Source organism: Falco rusticolus, chromosome 4 (genome assembly GCF_015220075.1).
Source record: "Falco rusticolus isolate bFalRus1 chromosome 4, bFalRus1.pri, whole genome shotgun sequence".
In the NCBI taxonomy this organism is placed as follows: Eukaryota; Metazoa; Chordata; class Aves; order Falconiformes; family Falconidae; genus Falco; species Falco rusticolus.
The window spans coordinates 84,916,035-84,940,788 of NC_051190.1; the positions used below are offsets into that span (position 1 = coordinate 84,916,035).

Consider the following 24,754-nt stretch of genomic DNA (forward strand, 5'->3'; position numbering starts at 1 on the left):
CCTTTTTTCGGAATTAAGTCAGGCTTGTCTTCAGGACACTGGTTAGAAATCATGCAGTTTACTGTTACCTGGTGGTTGTGGGTGTTTTGTGGTTCTTTCACTCTCCCATCCTCTTGCTTCTGCGTCTACAGTAGGATTTCTGCCACTACACGTGGATTAACAATTTACATTGCATTTTACTCTTCCAAAAACCATTGCTAATCAAATATCTGAAATACTAAATCAGATTTTGGCACATATGATGCATCAGTCTGGAGAGGAAGCCTAGGAATGCTACAGCCTGCATTTCAAAGGGATGGTGTTGATGGGGAATACCCACATTGAGTGAGGACAGGGAACACTCGGACCACTATGGCCACACAGTCTACTGAAGACTGTATTCCTTGCTTTAACTCTTTAACATCTCCGCTTCTCAGCAAGCGCCAATCAGGGAATTATTTTTAGATGCAGTTCTTTGCTGTGCCAGCTCTGGTAAGAAGGGACTTGTTCAGCTGTGTAGATGGTGTAAATGGAGAAGAGCTTCTGGACCATTTCATTGAGCACAAAAAACGGGGTTTGTTTGTGGGGCTTGGGTCATACCGTATACCCTCACGTGAAACTTTGTGCTTTGCCTGTCCATTAAGGGAAGAAGTTCAGAGTCACGATTTAAGTGGGAACCCATACGAAAAGCTTGGTGCTGTGATCTGACAGGCAGGGTAACTTTGTCTCTGACGCAGCAGTTCCTTGATGCACTAGCAGTGCGAGTCGTTGGACAGGCAGACACATTAATTCCACTCTGCTGAATTATGAATGATGTATGATTTCGGAGGTACATCTTTTCATGTTGCAGACAGTTTTCAAAGAGAGACCATATGCTTGGTGAGGTTGCAGATTAGCAAAGCAACTAACGGATCATCTGTTATCCGCTGTAACGGGTTAAATTTTGATCAATGAAAGAAGCATTGCCCTAGGGAAATGAAGTTCTTGGGATCATCACCGATGTGTGAAAGAGGAAAACTGGCTTTAGAAGAGTCTTCTGTAGGAGATGGCTTTGGTCCAGTTCAGATTGATAGTGAGGCTCAGTCTTCTTCAGCTGGCATTGGGCACCAGCAGTCCTCCATAATGCAGAGCTAAAGCGTGAGCGTGACTTAAAGAGTATGCATACAAATTGTGTGTGTAATTGTGGTTTTTTTTAACGAACCAGGGTCTTAATTCTGCTGGGATTTGCTGTCAGGCTGTAAGAGATAGTACATCAAAGGCTTATACTTAAGCTTCTATGTTTCTCCGTTAATAAGCTGATTTTACTGTTGTCTTTCACCTGATAATAAATACGGCTCCTGTAAGTAAGTTAATTTTCTTGTAATCGGGTTTGATGTTGTCAGAAGTTGTGTTGTTTTTCTTATGGTGCATTGAATTGAGAAGAGATCAGCAAAGCTCCTGCAGTACCCCTACAGCAGGATCGCAGATGGGCTGCTTGTTCTTCCAGCCTTTTTTGGTGCTGTTATCCAGTGGTGGGGAATGCAAAGAGCAGGTTGTTGCCCTGGCATCAGCCTTGATTCCAGGCTCCTACATACGGGTGCCTGTGTCCATACTTGCAGGCACCTAAAATGAAGTGCCTGATTGGTTTTATGGGTAAAAAGCGAGAAGGTTACTAGTGTCAGATCCCAAAGGATTTTCCTCTGGGTGTGATACTGGTTTAGCTTCGCAGATCCACCCAGCAAGTGCAGAGCTTGTCTTTGGATGACTTCCCTCGGGAAGCTTGCTGGCTCTTAGAAAATAGAGCTTCTCTGAATCCAGCCATGATGAGGGACAACTCCTTCCTTCGCATCATTGTTTGCAATCATCTGCGTAGGAGGCAGAACTCTTTGGCGGCCTGTTTGTTTGCCCTTCAGTGGTCTCAGGTGCTTCATGAAGATTGAGCAGTTGAGCCTTTCTGGCTTACAACCATACTTTAGCCCTCTTCTGCTGGAAGAAAAGCTCAGCCACTCAGACTTTAAAAATGATGCTGACTTGTAGCCCAGACAATTTAGAAATTAAAAATAAAAAGTAAATTCAAGTACTGTGCTTCTCATGCCGATGCTGTTTTAATTTTGGTTGTTTGAAACACCATAATTATATAATTTAAAATAGCCTTTTCCCATCTCTTCTGACTCTGGAGAAAACAGATGCAAAATAAGCAGGGCAAGGGTGGACACGAGGGAGGCGTACGTGCAGCCTCCCTGGGCTCTCTGTTTTATTTTAACTTTCAGTGCAAGTTAAGCTTTTGGGGCTAGATCTGGGCAATGACTTTGGAGCCAGAGGCCAACCTGGTGCGTCCGCTCCCCATCCTGCTTGTGGTCAGGTGTAGGTGTCTGGCTGACAGAGCTGGTATGTGGAGGCAGAGATAAAGCTGCTTCACATCCCTAAAATCCTTTTTCTTTTTCTTTTTTCTTTTCCTTAATTGCCTCAAGAAGGGCTTCTAGATTTATGGGCTTTGTTTTCTTTCTGCTTTTCTGGCCCAGCAAAGTCCTTACTGTGCAGCATCAGCAAAAGGGGCAAATGCCCAGCGATATGGGTGAGGTGCTCCAATCAAAAAGCATGTTGAAGACCGGACAGGGGCTACCGTGACCACTGGTTTAACAGAAGGCTGTGGCTGCCACCCCATTTCATAAGGGTGTTCTGTTCATGCCTTTAATGTTTGTCTTGAAAGCTCCTGCTGGGTTGATCCACTTGGGGAGCATGGAGAGGCATGCTTAATTTATTGGTCCTGATGGAACTGAAATTAATGCTAACTTGCTGAGCCTTGTCAGTAGTTTTGTGAGGTCTGGTAGCTTTGAGTATGAGTTGTTTAGGGTCCTGGCAACCTTTAAAGAAGGATGTTGGAAATGAGTCACTTTCAGGGACGGCAAAGCAGGTATTTTCTCTTTTAGCATGAGCAACTTAAACTCTGCTCGAGTCTCAAACTGGGTGCCTGAGCATATTAATTGACCTTGCCATGCTGATCATATCGGGTCCTCCGGCTTGCTGAAATCCTGCCTACTTGTCATCAGAAAAGCGTGTAACTGTTTTTACTTGCAAAACAGTGGATTATGTATCCATAGAGCATCTTTCTCTGGCCCCAATTAAAGGCTGAAGCCTCTGTGACGACGTATTTTGTGAGTGAAGGCTTGTTAATTGAGCGTGTAAATGTGTAATTGTCTGTACAGTTATCCAATTGAAGTTTTTATTAGTTTGCATACAAATACGGGAGCACAGTCATGCATGTTGGGTAAAATTTCCAAACCCAGATGCTTAATTCAATACGTGCATTAAGCATACAGATGGGAACACCCTTAAGAAGATCAATGCAGTTGTGGTAACCTCCTCTTTTCTTTTGGTGTGTGGATATCTGCATGTTTTCATCTGATTCTGTCACATACCATAGTTTCTGTGTTACCTCTGTCCTTTTTCCTGCTAAATAAGTTTCATCAGGGTGGGAAGCGGCAGTTACCACAGAAATTGTTCAGAGGTTGCTATTAATGCATGTGCTGACTTGTAATGAAGTGGTGCCTTGTGCTTACAGTGATTGGTGCTGTACCACCTTTAAAACGGTTCTGTGCCATATGAAATATGAATTTGAAATGTAGTGGGGTGTTTTTAGAGGAAAGCCTAATTAAATAACGGGAGGTGTTGGCAGTTGCGGTCCAATACAACTTCTGAGAAGCAAAAAATGCCATTAAATTTGCAAATAATGGTATGCTTGAAGTTTTCTCTGCGCTTGGTGGTTTCTCTGTTTGGAAGCTGCTGATTTGCAGAGAGTGAGTGATCTGGCAGTTTTGACCTTGCAATTATTGTCTGTTGCAGTGAATAAAACCTCAGATGGCTCATGTTTGAGGTCTGCAGTGTTCATTTACTGTGAAAGAAAACAGAGTAATACTGCTTTTCTTTATAACATGTCCTTTTATATAAACTACATTCAGTCTTTCTGAGTTGGCTTTGAAAGAAGTGTATAGGAAGGCAGTTCCAATAACATGCAAAAACTTCTTAAATAATGATATTGCTGTGTCATAGATGTGTATGTGTGATTGACAAGTTTATCTGGCCAAGGGTAATCTGTTCTTATTCATAGACCCACAGAACGGTTTGGGTTGGAAGGGTCCTTTAAAGATCATCTAGGCCAGCCCCAGCCGTGGGCAGGGACATCTTTCGCTAGGTCAGGTTGCTGAAAGCCCCATCCAGCCTGGCCCTGAACACCCCTGGGAGGCTTTGCCTCCCCAGCTGATGGTGATGTTGTAAGTGACGCCCTGGGCAGGGATGGGAGCACCATCAGGGTTGGGGATGCCGTTTCAGTCTGAGTGACACCCACTCCCCTAACGCCCTTTCCTCTTTGTTTCTCTGCAGATGTCGCTCCTATGAGGATTGCTGTGGTTCAAGATGCTGTGTAAGAGCTCTCTCTATCCAGCGACTATGGTATTTTTGGTAGGTCAGGACATTTGGGAATTTTATGTTTGTCCTGTTCTTGTCTTGTTTGTAGGACTTAAATGAGGGTATTGCCAGCCCTAGTATTTTAAAGTAAAGCAGATACAAGTACGCAGTGATGTACGTGTGTACGTACAAATGCAAGGACTTCCTTTTTTTTTCTTGTAAGATTCCCCTGATGTAGTAAGAAAACACTGAAAAAGGAGGTCACTTGTGTCACATTGACCTTTCCTGCCTCTGTGTCCTGCTGGCCTTCTGCAGCAGTCCCACTTTTATACAAAATTGCTGGATTCCTTATGCCTGTCCCAGCTATGACCAAGCAGCAGAGTTTGTGCAATTTTGTTGGGCACCGAGTTTTAAAAGAGGATTGTATAAGAAGGATTGTGCATTTAGGCATGGTTTAAGATATTCTTGCCAGCTGAATTGAGGTTTCAATTAAAAAGGAAGAGAAGTACATTTGTGACTCTGAGGATTTCACTGGAGATGACAGCAAGGGAAAAGAAGGCAGAAAGATTTGAGCTTGTGAAACCAGCAGCTCAGTAATCTGGATAAAGCTTAAACTAATCACTGTTATATGTGTAATGAAAAAATAAGGTAAATTCATTTTGGAGAGGAATTTAAGAAAGCACCTGAATAAAACCTTCCCATTACAGTAGAGAGAAAGCAAAAGCTCTCCTAGAAAACCTGATTTCAGGCGTTTTCATGTAGAATTGGAAGACTGCTTAAAAAAAAAAAAAAGCCTTCAAAATTGAAACAAATAAACACTGAAAAACAGAAGCCTGATATATGCTATAATACAGAGATTTCCCAAAGCTGACTGTGGGATTTTGGTGTACAATCCTTACTGATATAACTGAAGAGCTCTGCATCTCAATCCCTGGGGTGACGTCGTAAATCTCTGTTTTTCTGTTCAGAACAAATCCTTGGCAGGAACACTGCCAAAAGGGAGAATGTATTAATATTGGCTCAGGGAAACAGGACCTCCTTCTGCTCTCGTTTCCACTGCAGAAACAAGAACAGAATTTGACCGTTTCCATGCAATACCTCTCGCTGCTGTGCAGTGTCACGCTCCTCCTCTTGGGCACCTGGCGGTGCTCCTGGGGAGGTGAGCGTGGTGTGTAGGCTTACCTCTGGCCAACTACCATCCTTTCCAAAAGAGCACTGTTGTCATCATTCTCCAGTAAAAGGCCCTGAAATGAAGTGGCCGTTAGAGGCAGGAGAATCGTTTGGGTTTACGGGAGCTTGCACCAGCCACCAGCATGTCTGGTATCAAGGAAATATGGCGAAAGCCACTGTCTGAAGAAGAAAAATTATCTGACCTGCCCTTGTTGCATGTGCCTGTTTCCACAGCACCAAGGGAATGGCGAGGACAGCTTAGTCAGTTTGGAAAAGGAACTGGGAGAAGAACTGAAGCAGAATAATGTCCTTTTCCTCAGGAATGTGTATCCTGTCTAGGAAGCACAAAGCAAAGCTTGTCATCTTCAGTGCTGAGTGCTTCAGTCTTCTGGCTTGAGCTTAAATGCCAGCTACCGTATTTCCCACAGGAGACAGAATTACAGTCTTGAGTAATTTAAGAACATCTAAGAATCTTCTTTTAAGGGCAGCTGCAGAATAGTTTTCCTCTCTGTCCCCCACAAACCTCCTGGCTGGCCTCGATGCTGTAAGTACAAGGCTTGTGTCCAAGATACGCAGTTTGACCTGGAATTTCAGTTCAGCATGCCAGTGCAACGGTCAGGTATGAACCTGAACTTTCCAAAAGTCCGAGGGCGTTTTAGTTCCAAATTTGCATTTTTTGTGGCAGAAAACATCGGACAATAGTGTTAATCGCTGAAGTCATCTGTAATAGACCCAAAGTGCCCCACGAGTGCTATCTCAGATGACATAGACCTGCTCTCAAGAGACAACCTATTTAAGAAACCCTGGTAAAAGTTGTAGGGTGATGATTGCTAGATGATACTCCTGTTTCTCTCGACAAACGCTCTGGGTTTGAGAGCTGCCTGGATGTGGGTGGGTTTTGACTTCCCTCTTCTCTTTGCCTAGGTTCCTTTTGATGATGGGAGTTCTGTTCTGTTGTGGAGCTGGTTTCTTTATCCGAAGGCGGATGTACCCTCCTCCACTAGTAGAAGAACCTACTTTTAATGTGTCTTACACCAGACAACCAGTCAACACTGCATCAGGTCAGAAACTGCTCGTTAAACAAGTCGCACTGATTTCTTACATTTGCCAAGGCATTTAAAAAGGGGTGGGTTTGGGGGTTTTGTTTGGCTCGTTTTTAGAAACTGGGATGTGGATGAGGGATTGCACTGCACTAAACCATGCGGCCACCTCCCGCGAGGAGTGAGGTCTCCTGCCTTTCAAACAGTGTAATTCAGCTGCTGTGTACAGAAGTGTTTTTGAAACCCAGCATGACAGGGCTTTGAGCTCCCTTCTGTTGCGGCATCTAACACCTTTACAGCTGTGTGCCCGTGCATGGGAGAAGGCTAGGAGGCTCTCACTTTGCAGTGTAGACAAAACCGTAGGCATCCAAAATGGACAGTGATGTGAAGGCAGAGTTTTAAATATAGAGTTTTAATGATAACGATGGGCAGAGGTGAAGGAAAGCCTAGCATTTTTCTTCCAAGATGGGCCTATCTTGTAAGTCTGGCCTTTTTGATTTTCCCTCCCTCTGCTGTGCTAGTTTTTCTGCAGCAAAGCAGTCCTCCCCTTGTCAGTCTGATTGCTGGCTCTCTGATCACTGATAGCTGTGAGCATCAGGAGGATCTACCTGGTGATGTCTGCCCCGGCAGGACTGCTCTCTAAGTTTGTTATTCCTTCCCCTCTGGCTGTTAGACAGTCCCAGTTGGGAGAGCTCTACAAAATAAGACTCACTTGTAAGCAGAAGATGCTTGTGCCATATGGGAGCATTTTGACCCCAGCCTATCTCTAGCTGGAAAACCTTTTACAGCGCTGAGATTTTATCTGAGTGCGGGCTGCGGTGCTTGCTTTCTCCCTGCCTCAGCAAGGCCAAACGGAGACATTTTTAACCACTGTCCAGATTGCATAAGCCAGTGCTAATTTGTGCCACTGGAAGTACACAGTCATGCGCAGGCAGCTTGGTATGCTGACACTTTTCTTCCCGGGCTGTCATCTTGTTGCACGTTGTATTAGAGAGCTGAAGCCAGAGGATAATTATCTTTTCTGATAACTTTTTGGGGAATTGGCAGTTTGTTTTTTATTTCATACTGGCTTGAAAGTGGAAATACTACTCAGTATTTTATAATGGGAAGGAGGATCGCTCTGAAATTTTGGTGCCTCAGAACACTCTATCAAAAATTGTCTTCTGAACCATTACATCTCTGTGCAATACTGTGGCTGCACCAAGACAGCCTCCTTAGAAAAGCATCCTAAACCCCTTCTAGCTCACTGTGCTCACTATGAGCATTGCACAGAGACGTAACATTTGGGCTCTCCCCGCTGTCCTGCTGGCTATTGCACACCCCCGTGCCTTGTGCAGGCTTTGGAAATAACCTTTCTGGCGTCCTAAAGCATGTAGTCATAGGACGTGCTTCTCTCTCTCACAGGTCTAAATGGATAAAATGATGTTACGGACACAAACTGACATTTTATTCACCCTCTTTTTGTTTAAACCTTAAGAGGTTTTTTTAGGGCTTCCATTCTGCATCTGGTTTTGTGCTTGACTGAATAAGCATTTCCACAGAGAGTATTTATTTTTCAACAGCGGAGGGCTGGGGGCGAGCCAAACTAAACTAATATTTTTAAGCCTGAAAAATAACCTCAAGATGATGCGAACAGGGAGCGTCTTTGGCTAGATTGGCAAACACCAGATTTAATTTTTGAGCACGGTTTTCCTTTTTCGTGACACTTCATGGAACACAAGTTGTGGGTAAATATAAAACAGGCACAAGCCCTTTGATGACCTGCTTATGCTACCTGCTTCCAGGCCGTTACTGCTGTTACTGAAGAGCTTTGGTCTCTGAGCTAACCTCACCATTTTTATTTTTTTTTCTGCTCTTGTGGGAACATGCAACAACAAAAGCAATGGGAATTAGTAGTCAACCAAGTTCTTATTTCCCACTAGCTCCTTTTCTAGATCTGGTAGCAGTAACCAGCTCACTGTTGAGGTGTAGCCCTTGACACGTGGCTCCTTGCCCATCTCCCTCCTTCCCTGAAGAGACAATGGCAGCATCATCTGCCACCCCAGCAGCAGCCTGAAGTGGGAGTGCTTTTTCTGTGGGTCTGACTGGGAAAATGGATTGAACACCTCACCTGCAAGCAGCAGTTTGCAGACCTGGTGGTATCTTTCACTTCATCCCTGGCATGCATAGCCCCAAAATGGTAGTTCAGGTGCTAGAAAAGCTGGGGTCCCTTTGTAGATGCTTTACAAGTACTTACTGAGCTGATCCCCCCAAAGAAGCTGGTATTCGGGTGTTGTTTTCTGCTGGGTTTTATGAACTGAAAAAATATCGCAAAAGATTGGTGTCCACGCTTGCCCCCTCCCCCCAATTCAATAATTATACCTGCAACTTTTGATGAAAACCGTAATTTTCCTAAAGAACGAGATGCAGTGAGCTGCCTCCAACCTCTCACGTTTCCCTGTGCGGGTGGAAACAGCAGAAATGCAGAGCTGGGCAGAATTTAACTTTAAAACAAAATTGCTTAAGAAAAAGGCTACAGAAAGAGTATTAGCCCAGACTTCGGAGAGGTGGGACTTGGCTCCTGTTCTCAGCCTGGCTGTCCCACAGCTGTGTGCTGATGCTGTACATGGAAGCAGAACGGGGGCTTCTGGTTGCTGGATCGGAGGAGGAGAGACTGTAGAGCAGCCCTCTTGGTTCAGACAGGAAAAATTACTGTGATGGGGTGTTGAAACTTATTGTGTTAAGAAGGAAATAGCTGCATTCCTGATCTGCTTCCCATCCTTTTTGCTCCAAGTGCCCAAACAAAGCTCCCTAGGCAGACACCCCAGGCTCTGGGACAGTTTGCATCCCTGTGCCTTGTGGCTCAACCATCTGATTCAATATTGTAAGGACGTGGTTTGGGGTTTGGTATGTAGCTCCTTCCTGAACACTTGAAGTCCTAAAGGACACTTAAGGCTTCAAAAAGCCTGTATTCCTTCTGTGGCAATAGAGTCCCAGTGTCCCTAAGTCACGGAAGGGAGTGACTGAGGGGAAAATCCCTTAGAGGCTGTGTCATTACAGGAAAAACAGACTCACACCAAAAGAAAACCTGTTGCTCAGCCAAGATTATATTTTTTTCCCAGTCCAGCTTTATTTAAATAGGAAAAGAGAGGAAAACTAATTTACATCTTGAGATAGAGGCAGTCTGTGACTTAAATTGCTGGAATTGCATTAAATAGTCTTCCACCACCCTCTGTGCTATCTGAGGAGGGTTGCACGCCACCTTTGTTATTCCTCATGGCAGCAGTCTCTGCTAGTCCTCATGTGTCACGGCCAAGGAATTTTGTGTTTGATTGTACGTTTCCTTTCCTTGTCCCTGCAGGCTCCAACATCGTTTCCTAATTTTAATCTGTGTGAAGCGATCCTGCCCCATTGCATTAGCTAGCCATAATGGGCTTCAGCTTGGGGTTTTGGTTCGTACGTGTTTACTCCTTAGCTCTGTCATGCCTAGAAGGGAAATTATCTGTTTGAGATGTGCTCTGGCTTACAGGCAGATCCAGCACCCACAAAATAATCTGTGAAGCCCTTTGGTGAGACTTGACACCCAAGTCGGGGCTGCAGTGGGAGCCCTGTTGTCCACCTGGGACCCCACAGCTCTCCTCTCCGCCAGCATGGTGGCTTTTCTGTCCGGGGGTCTGGTGTCCTGTGTTTCACTAAATGATTGTCATTGCACGGGAATTTGAAACTTTTTGGTGAAATCCCAAGAAGTGAATGTAAGTCCCGCAAGCCTGGGATTTCTCTGGAGTGGGAGAAAGGTGACGCCTTGTCTTTGCTCTGATGAACACTTTGAGAAAACTTGTCTCAGGGTGCAAAGCACAGGCTGGGAGAGCACAAGCTTATGTCGCTGCCGTTGTTGATGCCTTTTCTCTCCTCTCCTTCCTTTCAGGGTCACAACAACCCGGAGTGCCGTATTACACAGATCCAGGTGGACCTGTGATGAATCCCATGGCTATGGCTTTCCACGTCCAGCCCAATTCCCCGCAAGGAAACCCGGTTTACCCACCCCCACCTTCCTACTGCAACACGCCACCTCCCCCTTACGAGCAGGTGGTGAAATCCTCCACGTGAGGACTCTTTGGCTCTCTGACCTGACTGTGTGAGAAGAAGGTGCCATTGCAAAATGACCGAGATGGAGGGCATCTGCCCTTTTGAACACTTGCTAGTTCTCCAAGTCCTCTCTCCCTCCCTTCCCTGCACCTTTCCTCATTAAAGTTACTTGCAAAGGGGTGATTTTTAAATATTATTTTTTTTAGTAGAAGTGGATTTTTTCTTTGTCCTCAAAATGAGAGAAGTTGTCTTTGTAATGCTTTTAATGGAAACCTATATTTAAAACCTGTATGTCTTCCTCTTTATTTATTGTTCATTTCCATCATGGGTTTAATTGCATTGTGGCAGGCTACTGATAGCAGTTCTTCCTGCAGCCCCAGCGCGATGTGCGCTCTCCTAAGACCCTGTAGCACAATCGCCCTCATCTAAGGGGAATGACAGAGAAAGAGGGTAGAAGTAGAAGAGGCAGCGCGATGCTTTTACCAGAAATGGTGACCACCATCTTCTTTTTAAGATTTTCTTGTACAGCTTGGTTCTGATGCAGAACAGAAAGACGCTGTGATAGAAGTTGCTGTGACTGGAGCACCAGTGCTGGTCGAGTCGTGGCAGGGGCCTTGCCAAGCGCCCTAGATAGAGGGGAGTCATTGCTTTAAACGATGCCTCCAAAAAGTGAAGGACCAGGACTGGAGTGTTTCTTGGCCAGCACCCGGACTGTGCCGGTGTGGGCGGCACCCTGGCCCCCCTTGTTTGGCCAGCAGCGAGACTGTCTGACACAGCCGATGACCTGAAGGTTGGTAGTGAGAGGGAAGTGATACAACCTCAGACCTTGTGCCTCGGGACAGAACAGTTAGAAACACAGAAATACGTAGGTAAGTTTTCTTCCCTAAACTGAAAAATAATTACAGTAAGAGGGAATGGGAACACACTTCAAGGTTTGCTCCCTTAGATGCTGGCGGGAGTTGTGTCCCTGAGAAATAGGTTTCATCGTGGTCTTACTGCTGCCACAAAGGGTACTGAGTAGAGCTGTCATCTCCAGGTGACAGATATGTAAAAACTTCTCTCCTGTCTAGGTCAGGCAAATAAATAACTTTGTGGGACTGGTGCATAAGAGCAGTTCCTTGACCTGATGCGCAGATGGTTTGGCTTTTGTTAACCCTTAGTTCTTTGTGCGTTTTGCTGTGAGTGGCCCCAGGCTTCCCAATTCACCGTCTCACGCTCGTGGGCGACTGAGCAACCACAAGTCAACACCTTCAAAGAAACACAGAGCCCCTTCACCTGCAGGGGCTCTCTCACCCATCTATGTCTAGCAAAAACGTGAAGCTACTCTGAGACGTGACTGATGGGACCTTCTCCCTTTGTGCATGCTCAGAGCCGTGTCAGTAATGAGTGACAAAAAGAAGATGCCATCACCTTCTGCTGCTGAAGGACCTGCAGAGCCCTGCATAGCTGAGGGTTAGGAGTCCGGCATGGTTCTTTGGGTACCGGGCGAGCGCTTACTCGCTGCCAGTACACCGATGGCTCCTGTGTTGCTCCAGCCAGGGCACAGAGCTCACTGAGGTAGTCGGAAGACTTTTTTTTTTTCCAATTGCACAAGCAAGTGGCTTGTGAGGACTTGCTCCTAGGCAGCAAGCTGTATTTGCAGAACTGGCAGAAAAGAGTATCCCTTTTGTTACGAACGTGCGTCTCTGACAGAAAAACCGTGAAGCGTCACTGTTTCTAAACACTGTTTCTGACTGGTGGAGTCACCTGGAGCAGAGCTGGCTTTTGGGAGGCTCATTCCTGCAGACCTGACCTGGGTGGAATTGTAACTGAGGCTTCCCCTGACTGCGGATCATAACAAGGGACAAAGTGAAGTATTTCTGTGTGTGCAGTGCAGGCTGGCAGGCACTTGACAAAAAAGTACACTTCATGTATGATGACTAGGTCCATCTGCACACCACAACTGTATATATTTTCTAAATTAGTGTGCACTTGAGGTTTAAAGCTGCATATGTCACTGAATATGGGTGTGTATACATGACAGGTTTTTAAAAGCAAATCCAACCTTTCTTTTTCTGTCAATAGAAATTACAACAGACCTCATGTTAGTAGATAGATGTTAAGTCCTTTTATATTATGAAATGTATCTATGACAGTTGGCATTTTCCTGGACATATTGAATAGAAACCTTTTATAGTGAATTCTTATGCTGTACATTGAAGTTCAACTTCTGGTAAAGTTTTCCTGAAGTCTGGCTGGTTTATTTGCTAGTGTTCGTGGCTGACACCACCTCCTACAGCACATGCGCTCCTCTGCTAGCAAACCTGCTTGGTCTGCTCTGAAAACACAGCACCTGTGTGGGCATTCATATGAATTACTTGCAAACTGTTTACGTGCCTTTCCTCTCATTGCCACGCTTTTGCAAACTGTTAGGTTTTCTTTTTTTCTCCTCCCCCGTTTTCCCCCTCTTAGCTTAAAAAAAAAAAAAGGAAGTGGAGAGGAAGAAGGGAAAAACCCTGTAACTTTTGGTAGGGCAATATCAACAGTGTGAGGTTGATTGGGAATGTACATTGCACACTTTGCAAAGTTGGTTTGGAGGGTGAGTGGAACGGAAGTAGATCTTTCTATAGTCTCGGGGGCTTCTATTGCACATAAAACTTGTGCCGGCACTTCTTTTGAAATGCATTTTATTAAAGTAAGACTGGATGCTGCTGTATCTCTAGCCCTCTTTGTTGCCTTTTCCTGAATTGTATGTTTAAAATTCTTTATATTACCGGTAAAGAACTCTTGTGTGCAGAGGAGGAAAGGCAGGGCTAATGCCACCGAGAGGTTTGTACTCAACAGCACTTTGAGCCAGCTATGAAACGGGCCGCAGGCACACCGCTGGAAAGGGCAGAGCTACTTCTCAACAGTAGGCAGAGAGGACAGGCCAGGCGTGCAGTCCCACAGGTGAAGGAAAACAGCATCTTCTAACAGGATTTTACTTGGCAGCAGTGGTGCCCCAGGAGCTACCAGCAGCTAATGTGAGCTTCCCTGCGGTGCGCTGATGCTTTATCTGCTGGGATGCCCGCGTCTGAATCTCTGGGTGCTGCTACTGCCCTCTCTAACCCAACGGAGATTTTGGTTCTCTAACCTCACTGACAAGGCAAGGTGGTGGTTGGACTGCAAAATGTCAGTGCTGGTGGCTGGGAGCCCTAGGGATGTGTGGGGCGCTGCCCTGCCCCTTCCCCGGAGCACCGGGCCAGGGTGCGGGGCTAATCCCCCCCCTGCCTTTGCGATCTTGCCATCTACATCAGGAAGTCGATTTAATGTGTTGTAGGAATCAGTCCCCTGGTTCTTGCAGAGGCATTTGATACAGGAGGTTTAAATGGCTTGACCAGGGTTTGGGCAGAATGGAAGTGCTTAAGTTGAGCCACAGAGCCTGGGGTGGGTGGGAGCCCGGAACATAAACGTTACCCCCTGGAGGTCCTTTCTTCAGCTGTGTTGTCCTCAAAATGTGTCTGACGTACCTGTGAGGAGGCAGTGATCGGGAGGAACATGCCTAGGTGGGTAAGGAAACCTTTGAGGTCTCTGCTGCTGTGACCCTGGCAGAAACGGGGAGGAGGAGAGGGTCAGGCGCCTTCTGCCATGATGAAATCTCCAGCAGTGCTTTGAGAGAAAAGGCTTTTGGTGTACCTTGCCCCCAGCTCTGGTGGGGCCAGGCCTTTGTACATCCAAGGCTTCTGCAACAGGCTGCGCGGTGGGATGGGGAGGGAACCTGCCCTTTTTGTGGCTGGGCAGTTGGGTTTCAGCTGGAGGTTTTGCCGTTGGTCCAGTCTCAATGAAGGAGAGCAAATGCTGTGGCTGGCTGTGTTCTGCTGGGGATCGTGCAGGGAGGGAGTCAGCAGGGGTCTTCATAGGCTTGGAAGGATCCTCGTGTGCAGCTTGTGCCTCTAGGTATGCTGTCATCAGCTTGGTCTCTCTGTTAAAGGTGGTACTCCTGAGACTCCGTGGCTTGCAATGGGGAGCTGGCCATCTCCTCACGCAGTAAACCTTCCCACCATCGCGTGTTTGCGGGGCTGCGGACCTGGTCGTGTTTCTGAGCAGGTGCCAGCTGCTAGTTCTTCCTCTACCATCGCTGATGAGACTGAAAAGCCCTGTTTGCTTCCCTTCCCATCAGCTGTAGGTAGCCACGCGTGACCAACGCATCATCCACCTGCCTCCCGATGAGCTCTTGGGCGAGCGCTGCCCCACCTTATCCCACCAGCCGTGTGGCTCCCAGGCCAGAGGGGTGCAGGGCTCTGCTCTCCGCGTGGAGGGAATAGTTTATTTCTTGAGTGTTTTTCAGGTCATTACTTGAACCAGTCTGCCTACCGATCCTGGAACACCTTGAGATTTGTTTTGGATTATGTCAACTCGATTGGCTGCCTGATGACTGCTAAGGGTAAATGCTTGTGACAGGCTTATCCTGACTCCTCCACACCCTAGTCATGCACCTCTTTGGTGGAACAGACCTTAAATCGTGGTTTAGGGGGCAAGCTGAGGGTGAGGCGGGCAGTGTCTGCCTGCCCCTGTGTCTGTCGTGTGGGAACCACCCTGCCACCGCCTGCAGCCACGAAACCCCGGCAGCAGGGGACAGATGCAGGTGGTACCATGCAGCTGGTCATGCGCTGCCTGTCAAGTGTATTGCAGACTGGGTGATGTGTAAATGCTCAGCTCGATGGGATTTGGCATAAAATCAATTCCAATCCCTGCATGGCTGCCCTTGACTCCTGCAGCCCCGTCCTGCATGGTGGCCATGGAGGGCTGGCAGGGCAGTTGGTGTAGAAAGCGCTGGCAGGCCTGGGGTAGGTGCTGCTCGCGGGAGACTTTTGGCCGGGAGGGTGGGATGTGGGTGACAGGTGGGTGGGTGTGACCCAGCACCAGCAGAGGCACAGAAGCGATCCCATGTCCATCAGTAAAGGCGTGAAGTGGCACAGCTTGAAAACTTGCTGCTCGGCATCCTGCGTGACGCTCCGTGCCCGGGGGCAGCTCCAGGGGGTTGGGCAGACATCAGTTATCAGCCAGGGTTTGTTGGGGGGTTGCAGTGGGTTAAGTGGGGAGGAGAGGAAGAATATGCTTGCAGAACCATCTTCAAACTAGCTACTGTCAGGAGTAAGCAGGGGTACAGAGCGACTCAGTGACTGTGGGGCTGGCCTTGCAGCTGCTCCATGTCCTGCTTTGGGACAGGAGACTTTGGGAATTGCTTTCCTTCAGCTTTTGGTTCCCATCCCCTCCCTTGTACGCTCCATACGTCTCCTTTCAGCCCTGCAGCAGGAGGATGCTCCCATCTCGTTCAAGGTGATTCCCCCTCAGAAGAAAAGCAGCGATGGGAATGGCTTGCTTTGCCCTTCAGCAGGGCTGTAAGGCCTCCGAGCAGCCAGGCTAAGGCTCACCCTTCAGCCACTGGTGACACTGCTCGAACTTCCTCAGGCTCCCACCGAAGGCAAGGGCTGGCTCTTGCCAGGGCATCTCGCATGCTCAGGAGGTGCTTGATTTTCCCACGAAATTTTCTCCCCATGAAAGTGCTGTTCTCCAGCGTGCTTGCTGCCTTACATACTGCTGAGGGAAGGCTCCGTATTAATGGATGAATTCAGTTCATCGCGGTCTGAGGGTTCCTAAGGTTTTGCTGCTGCTTCAGCCTTGCAGCAGATCCGCAGCCCTGGCACACGCTGTCGGGCAGAACCAGCCCTGCCAAGGGGTAGACGAGCGAGCCCTGCACGGCCGCACTGCCAGGCTGAAGCCAGTGCAGTAGTACTGTCTCATTCATGGATGTTTTGTTCTTGATTCTCCCCTCCGTCTCCTCCTCACCGGTGTGACCGGGTTGCCCCATGGCTCATAGGAGAGGGGCAAACGTCACCTGCAGCATCCTGCAGCACCTTCTGTGCCTCTCGGCAATTAGCAGGCTGACTCATCAGTTGTACTGTAAATAGGACCCAGCTTGTCCTGGAGAGTCCTGCCATTTCTGTTCGGGGCTGCCAGGCAGCTGTGCCCATGTTTCATCACTTTGGGAAAAGATAATTTAATGACAAGGTTGGGGTTTTTTTGTTTGGTGGGTAGGTTTTGTGGTTGTGTTTTGGTTTTTTTGTTTTCTTTAGGGTGCTGTGACAGCTTACGCTGCTGTGAAAACAAACAGCTGGGACTACATTTTCTAAGCCCTTCAGACTATGCGAAGAAGCAAAGGAGGTATTGCTCATTCTTCCCTAATTCAAACAAACCAACCACCCCCAAAGCCCTCAGATGGGTTAGTTTTAAAGGCATCTACCCAAGAAGCCACTTTTTGGCATACAAGAAGATAAAACACCTTGTCTGATAGTGGAACCTTACTTTTCCCCCCATCCCCCTCCATTTTTCTAATGCATCACTACTAATTCAGGAGGCGACTGAACTGGGCCAGGAGCTGTGTGGGCCCTGGGGCCGTGGCAGCCCTCCTCTCTCATGCCCTGTTGCTGGGGAGCTGAGCTGCCTTCTAGGATTTTATTCCAGGATTTTACAGTTGCTTGTACTCTTTTGACAGGGAAACTACTCCACAGACACAAGAGGCTCCGGCATAGCGGTTTCTACGATAAGGATGCTATTAGAAGGGGAGAGGTACAACCAGCAGCCACCGCCCCAAGCTGCCATGTGCTACAAGGTGAAGGGGACAGCAGAGAAAACAGAGGGAACAGGGAAAAGTTAAGCAGCCCTCCGACCCCAGCCCTGTACAGGAAGGTAGCTCGCTAGCTGCACTTGCGTGTTATTTTTGCTTTACGTAGTGAGAGAAGGCACAGGGTAGGTGTATGTATCTCTGCCCACGTCTCTGGCTCTGTACTTTTCTGCTGCTGCTTAACCTGAGCTTATCGAATAGCTGCAGCTGGAGTTCCAGCAGCCCATTTGCAGGCATCAAGGAGAAGTGACGGCTAAAGATATGTCACTACTGCTCCCTGCATACAAATCACAGTTGCTGTGCTGGGCAGAGACTGGGTTCCTGCACCTGTGAATTGACGTGAAAACAAACGGGAGGAAAGCGAACAGTTTTCACCAGGAAAAGGACTGCTGCATCAAAATACGCTGCCGGGACAGGGCTGAGGCAGCAGGCTGCTGCCTAGCTGTTACCTGACACGCAGCACACATGCTTCCTCCCACCTCTCTAACCTGCCCTATTTTGACTGTGCTAGAATAGCCCTAACAATTTTATCTATACAGCTGAATTGCACAGATTATTTTCAGTTCCCTACCTACAGACCAGAAATAATGCTATTAATTCAAAAAAGCAGCAGTTGCTCTCAATGGCAAAGAGGGCTGCGAGTCGCACGTGGGGTTTTACGAAACAGAAATACTGCCCCTTGCTTGCAGCATACTTGCAGTTTCCTTCCGTTAAAGCCCAGCTACAGAAAAACATGAAGACTTCTCAGAGCTGGAAACCAGCTTTCAGTCACCTGGAGACAGGCATGTCTTCTTAAAAACCAGCTAGTCACGAGTCAGGCTTTAGCAGCGAACTGTTCAGCAGGACCTATGTGACGGAAAGGAAAGCAACGCTTTGCACTAAGCGATGTACAGCAAAAATCACCCAGGAGAAGCAGCAGTAGAGAGACCTGCAATGCTTGTAAAAGAAGGTGGTTAAAAAAAAGAGATTTTCCCACTCTCCAGCATGTTTTATCCTGCAGGACTGTGAGATCAGAGGCCGTTCAGCAGTCAGACGAGTGGGACCATCATCGCAGTGCTGGAGGGAAGGAAGGAGTACTACAGGGGGTGGGGGTGGAGAGAAGAACCACACAAATTACCACCACATAGCTTGATCTTTACTAATAAAGCCAAAGAACAAAACAATCAGCATTTTTTTCCTCTTTTTCTGCCCAAAGAGCATCTCCATTTTTAACACTACTGCTTTTTGCAACAGATGGACTATTACACACAGACAAAGCAAACTAGGGACTATTAAGACATCTTCCACATTCTTAGTTTGATGTGATTTCTGAAAACAATGCCTTGGTGAAATGCATTTTTTCACCTTCGCACACTATCCTTTCTTAATGGGCCACCTAGATATCACAGCGCTGTGGTGAACAGGAAAGAGGAGCCACAGGGAAAGTCATGTCAGAAAGACAAGGCAGACACACAGTCAGACGCTTCACAACTCAATACATTCAGTTTCCAGTCTTGCTCCATTCCAAGAGGATTTTGCAGGGAAGCCGGTGCCAGGCCCCACCGCAGCAGAAGGCTGGCTTGGTACAGAGAGCTGGTAGCTGACTTGCTCATTATTGACTGGTGCACTCAAGCATCTTGGAGATCTGCTCAGTATTAAGCTGTTGTAAATGTGTATATACCTCTATATTTTTTAAACCAACAGGATTTAATTCCTCCTGGGCTCCAGCCAGCCAAATATTACCTCCCACAGGTGCCGTTCCAAGCTCAGCCACCAAGAAGGCGTATCTGTGTACAATGACTGAATGCCAAAGCCCGGCCTGTTGACCCCCCGGTTAAGCAGTCGGTACGACACGTGTGGGATTTGCCAGGAAGGCCAGTGGCTTCTGTTCTGTGTTTGCAGGTGGTTCCTGCAAACCTGGCAAGCCCCTTCCCCGTTAACCCACCCCACACGCCCTGCAGTCTCAGGTGAAGGAACAAAGGGGTGGGGGGCGATACGGAACAGGATCAGAGCTGCCCTCTCCCTCCTTTGTTAGAAATTTCTGTGAGACTTCAAACCGGGCAAGTCTCCTCCCTGTCTACGGGCAGGATCAGCGATCCACAGGCTGAAGAAAGAAACCCAGAGTTAGACCTCAGCACGCTGGCCACGGAGGAACATGGCCCTGGAGATGGCCTCTACTGGTACATGCCCTGCACTGCCTCCCACAACCAGCTCTCCCCATTCCTCACCGATCCCTCCGCGTTCTGCTGCTCCCGTGTGCTGCACCCCAGCTGCTTGCCAGGCAGCAGCCCTCCCCCCCCCGGCTTTTCAGCATTTCCCCTCATCTCCAGCTGTACAGCTGCAGCCAGGTTTGGTGCCCCCACCTCATCTCCCCTTTGCCAGAGGAGTGAAAAACCCTCCCCCACTGCTCCCGTGTTTGAGTCCTAAGTGACGAACCAGCAGAGGAGCTACACTGTGACGTTACGCTGTCCCTGCACTGGCACTGCTGCTGTCGTCCAGCAGAACTGAATTTGCAGATTATTAATATCCCAATGGATTTGGCAGCCAACGCTATAAAGCTCAAGGCAGGCAGCCGCTACCGTTCAGAGACTTGCTCGGGAGCAACGGTGCATCTCCAAGCCTGACCGAAGCGCTGGCGCTCAGCACATGGCCCACAGGTCACGTATCGCAATGCGCACCTTGAAGGTCAAACTCTGTCACCTGTCACACTCTGCCCGACAGAAGAGACCAATTAAAATAACCACCTGGAATGACAGAGCACAGGGAGACCTGCAGGAAAGATGACAACAGAGCTTGAGCGAGTGGAGTATGCTACGCTTACCTTTTCTCAAGCAGTAAGTGTACTTACTATTTGGAATGCCTAAGCCACCGTCAGTGTACTCGGAGTGTGTCCCACTTCTCCCCAACTCAGGAGCACCTGGAGGCAGGTCTAGTATTTCACAAGCCTACCACACCACAAGGGGAAGCAAAGCACTAGCAGCACAGTTAAAACTAAGGGCAAAGGGCTTTTTCTGTTGGTTTGGGTGTGGTTTGTTTTTTTTTTTTCATTTTAAGATGAAATAAACTTCAATTACAGCCTCTAGCAATGGTTTCATATTGCTTATTAATTTTCCGCAGCCTCCATAAGCAGCTGGTATTTGTCACTTCTGTCATACTATACGGGCTAAATGCAGCGGGGCTGGAAGAGGGAGGGAAGGGCCCAGAACAAATCACCACCTCGGTTCGGAAGCAACAGTCACCCCGAGATACCAGCAGAAGAAACTGCCCTGACACCCTCCCTTACTCATTTGTATACTAGGTGCTGCAGGACAGGTTTATTACAAATCCTTGTGCAGGGGAGAAGCACAGTTACGCTGTCCCTGCTCTCCTGTCGCTGGCAGCAGGAGGTTGGTACAGGTAGTTCCACCTGTAGTTTAAGCTCATGCCACGGGATGATGCTTTGCAGAGGTGGGGACAAGCATCTCCAACCTGCTCCAAGTGCTTAACTCGCTAACCAGGTGCAGGTATCGGAGGGAGCCGCTCTTTCAGGCTTTCAAAACAACCTCCCCCAAGAGCAGCAAAAGACAAGTCAGGTCCCTTCCAGCCTGCGAAGTTTCTGAAAACAGAGATGGCCTCACACCTCTTCATTGAAAAGGGCTGATCTCCATCACCTTAGCTTCTGGGGACTGTGGAGAAAAAAGCAGAAAAATATGAACATAAAACCGTTTTTCATCTCTTTTCAAAGCTGCCAGCTCACCAGTGAAGCTGGACACTGTCCTGCAGCAAACTCTCTGGCGTAAGGTGGAACTCTCTACGCAACCACGCTGCAGAAAGCAACACTGCTGTTGTGAGTCATGCACGAAGGTACAGGACAGAGAGTCACAAGGAGACCAGCTTTTTGCTAACAACAAAAGACTCGAATCAACACACAACACCAATAAACATGCAGAGCATGTCAAAGACCTGAAGAAGACAAATACAACAGAAGAAAGTTCAAAACTTGACTTCTCTTGTCCTGCATCTGAAGGTGTCACTTTTAACAGAACTCAAATGTGGCTTCTCCCGTTCATGCTCTAATGACTTCATGGTCCTTTGGGGCAAGAGGGGTGAGGAAAGGGGTTTATCCATCCGTCAGTTCAGGGTCGAGTTGGTTCAGTATCAGAGGCACTAAACAGTCTCATCTCTTGGCATCAGTCCCCTTTCAAAATGATCTTTTAACTGTCCTGTTCCACTTTGTTTTCCCTCCTTTGAGGTCCAAGTTCAAATGCTGGAAACTGGGAAGTCTCCGGCACTGAAATATCTGAGAGGAAGTGAATAGCTCCAGCCATGCCTAAAACATAATGAGAAAAGAGATCTTTGCAAATCTTTGACATTAAAATAGCACAACTGACAACAAAAGCAATGGCACCCGTTCAAACAACCTCCTCAAGTAGATCTTTTTTTGAACAGGTGGACTTAGGGCCTACAGAAAGGCCAGTTCATCTGTACTTTACCCAGGAACCCAAGTTTCATTGGAAAAGATCAAAGGCAAACCCCAAGAACTCTCTGCTACCGTCTTTTCAGCTGCACAATCTCAATGTTACTTCAATTAAAGAAAAAGTAAATCCCAGTTTGGACTGTCCCTCCAAATCTGAGCAGCTCTTGCTTGTCATTTTACTGATTAAAAACAAAGGCAAAACTTTATTATACTTGTAATGTGAAGATTAATTTGTTCACTACTCATAGAGGTATGAAACACTAACACCCGCATCACCTAATAAAACTCTTAGGGGGACAGATAAGAGAGGCACCCTCCAGCAGGAAAGCATACAAATAAAATACTAGCTCCATTTTACGATCAAGTTAAAATTCTATTTCATCAGCAGCTAAGCACATACAAAGGAACCTTCCTGAAATACAGCATCCGATGCAAACGAAACCAGACAGTCCCGTAAGATGCACATGCAACTTCCACTGAAAGTGTGCACATACACGCAGAACTGGACAACTTCATGCACAGTTTTTGGCTACAAAAAAAAATAATCCCCAGAATTAAGACATTTTGTCTCAAATTTGAGACTTCAGATTTTTCTTAAAAAAATTCACTGACATTAAAAAGCTAAACCAGACGCTGTATGTCAGCATTAAAGCACAAATCATCCTGTTGTTGGCAGTACTCCACCTTCCCAACAAATTTCAAGCTATTATGTAACAGATTGCATGGCTGCTTTTTCCCTCGAAAAGTGCATGCAAGGGAGCTCTCAGGAATAAGAATACTTACACTTTTCTCACTTAAACATTAAGACATCAACTCCGTACTTAGAAGGGATGCATATAACTACTGCTCTCTTGTGTTTACACCTTGGATTGGTTTATTTGTAAAATAGTCTTTATTTGGTCTGCTGTAATCTCACACATTTGTGATAGGTGGCACACTAGGCTCACGGTTCATGAGGCAGCAGCCCTACTCAAACCTTACTTGGTCTGTTCATTGCTTGCTACTGTGTTTCTAAAATGTAAGGGTGAGATAGGGAATGGAAAATAAACTACAAATTAAAAAACAGACAAAGCTCGAGGACAGTATTTAGGAGCAACTTTGAACTGACAGAAAATTCTCTAAGAACTTTGTATTACTTTTCTGTTTGAGTGATTTGGGTTCATATTAAAACTTAGCTTTTCCTTGCTTTGGTATTGCAGCAAAGGCGGCCTAGCTCTGACAAGCCAGGAACTACTTCGAGACCCCCTACGCACAGCTGCTCCTCTGCCCAGTCCCTCTGCAACAACATCTGTGACAAAACTGCTGCCCAGACTTCTGTTTGCTTTAAGCCAAGAGGCACCAGCACAGCAGAATTTTATTCCAGAGTAACAGTGGCACTGGCTTTACATTGGCAACTGCTGAAACGCAACCGAAAGCGGAAGTCATGATAGCAAATTACCGTCTGTTGTCTTTTTCTCCCCCCATTCTTTTAAGCAGAGGTGGTGGTAGGGGGTGGCTCTATTTTTAATAGTAGAGGAACCCACCAAAGATTTCCCAACTCCTAAGCATGTGCCAAAACCTTCTTTCCTGTATAACACAACAGCATTAACACCACTGCCACTTTACCTTCAAAGAGAGAATAAGGTCGGTCAGGAATACGACATCCATGTGCACCATACTCCAAACACCATTCAGCAAACTGGGGGAAAAAATTTTAGAAACTGTTTTTTATTTAAGACTGCTAAATGCAAGCTTGAGTATCTGCTTATCTTTAATAGGTACTAAACATAAAATAGTGTAAGCAGAGACACAACACAGAAATCACTGTCTGAGATCAATTTGTCCCACTTCAGCCAGGACAAGGCTGCCATTAGGTTGTAGGATATGTATTTCCACAGCACAATTTTCAGTTTCATAGCAATGTAATTACGTGGGTTGTACTTCACTTTGTTTTCTGTAAATCAACCCTGCTACATGTCAATGAAAAATGCTGTGAGAGCAGACACTTTCATTTTCAAGGGCAAAATTTTTCTAATATTATAATATCAGCTTCTTATCTGTCTTGGCACTTAATTTATCCACATGCTCAGGCCTTAGGGCTGTTAATTGCATTTTGGTTTTCTTTCACTTCTGTGCACTAATTTGAAGTATTAAATCTTCAGCTGCTGTTACTTAGTTTTATTTATTTGCTCTCCCCAAGCCTTAAGAAAAATTTGTTATAAATACAGTTAGACAATTATCGCCATCAATATCTTGTTGCAGAAGATGGAATACCATTAAAAAGAGTTAACAGTATCTTTCTTGTGTTTAAACAACACTGCTGCACTAGCTACATTAGACATACGTGACTTATGAACTGCATCTGGATCAACTGAATAGCCACCACCTATTTCTCCTTTATGGCTCCCCAGAGCAAACGGGGCCACAACTTCCCCTGGCATTTCTGTGCTTGGAAGCAAACTGCTGCTTATTCAAAATATGGTGCGGAGATTCCTGCAAAGCGAAGAACTGAGAGGTCTCTCCCTGCTCCCCCTGCAATTTGGGCAAGTGCTAACAAACAGAAAACCCTACTAACTAGAGGGTGCCCCAGCTCTAGAGTTGGAGCTATATGGGGTGCAAGCATGCCCCCAGAGCCATCAGTCTGTTCAACAGCAAGATAAATAGTGGCATCTCCTCCCTTCTTCTCCCCACTCTGTCCTGTTTAAATGTTTACTGGAGAATGGATTTTTCTTCTCTTGGTAGGTGTGTGTGCACACATGCAAACGTCTTGAGGAAACCCAGCAAAAACCCCACAAACATAAACACTGCAGTCCATACAACTATCAAGAACTGACGAAACATTTTTGGGCCCCCCACAGGTATGAATCTTCAAACCAAGGTTTAATTCTCCATGTAATCTTGTCTTATATGTGAGGACTGAACAAGTTTATGCCATGTTTCTAAACTACAATCAGTTCTTGCCACATCCACATCTTACCGCATACTAGCCTTTATTATTACTGCCAGCCTGGGAACTGCAACAGAAACTAAAAAAATGCACCCCAGGCTACTGAAGCACAA

General features: G+C 46.8%; 2 protein-coding genes across 3 annotated transcripts in view; one reads left to right on the forward strand and one right to left on the reverse strand.

Moving 5' to 3' along the window:
* Positions 1 to 13,332, forward strand: part of VOPP1 (VOPP1 WW domain binding protein) — a 68,299-nt gene extending 54,967 nt beyond the window's left edge. Inside the window, exons 3-5 of the mRNA XM_037383146.1 lie at positions 4,339 to 4,416; positions 6,457 to 6,593; positions 10,477 to 13,332. Of these exons, the coding sequence (XP_037239043.1) occupies positions 4,339 to 4,416; positions 6,457 to 6,593; positions 10,477 to 10,658 (397 nt within the window). The 3' untranslated portion in view covers positions 10,659 to 13,332. The remainder of the gene's footprint in view (positions 1 to 4,338; positions 4,417 to 6,456; positions 6,594 to 10,476) is intronic.
* A 6,943-nt stretch (positions 13,333 to 20,275) lies between these two features.
* LANCL2 (LanC like 2) overlaps positions 20,276 to 24,754 on the reverse strand; it is a 30,899-nt gene continuing 26,420 nt past the window's right edge. For both annotated transcript variants that reach the window (XM_037383144.1, XM_037383145.1), the window contains exons 8-9: positions 23,321 to 23,393; positions 20,276 to 21,568 (exon numbers count right to left, since the gene is read on the reverse strand). In XM_037383144.1, coding sequence (XP_037239041.1) covers positions 21,453 to 21,568; positions 23,321 to 23,393 — 189 coding nt within the window. In that variant the 3' untranslated portion in view covers positions 20,276 to 21,452. The remainder of the gene's footprint in view (positions 21,569 to 23,320; positions 23,394 to 24,754) is intronic.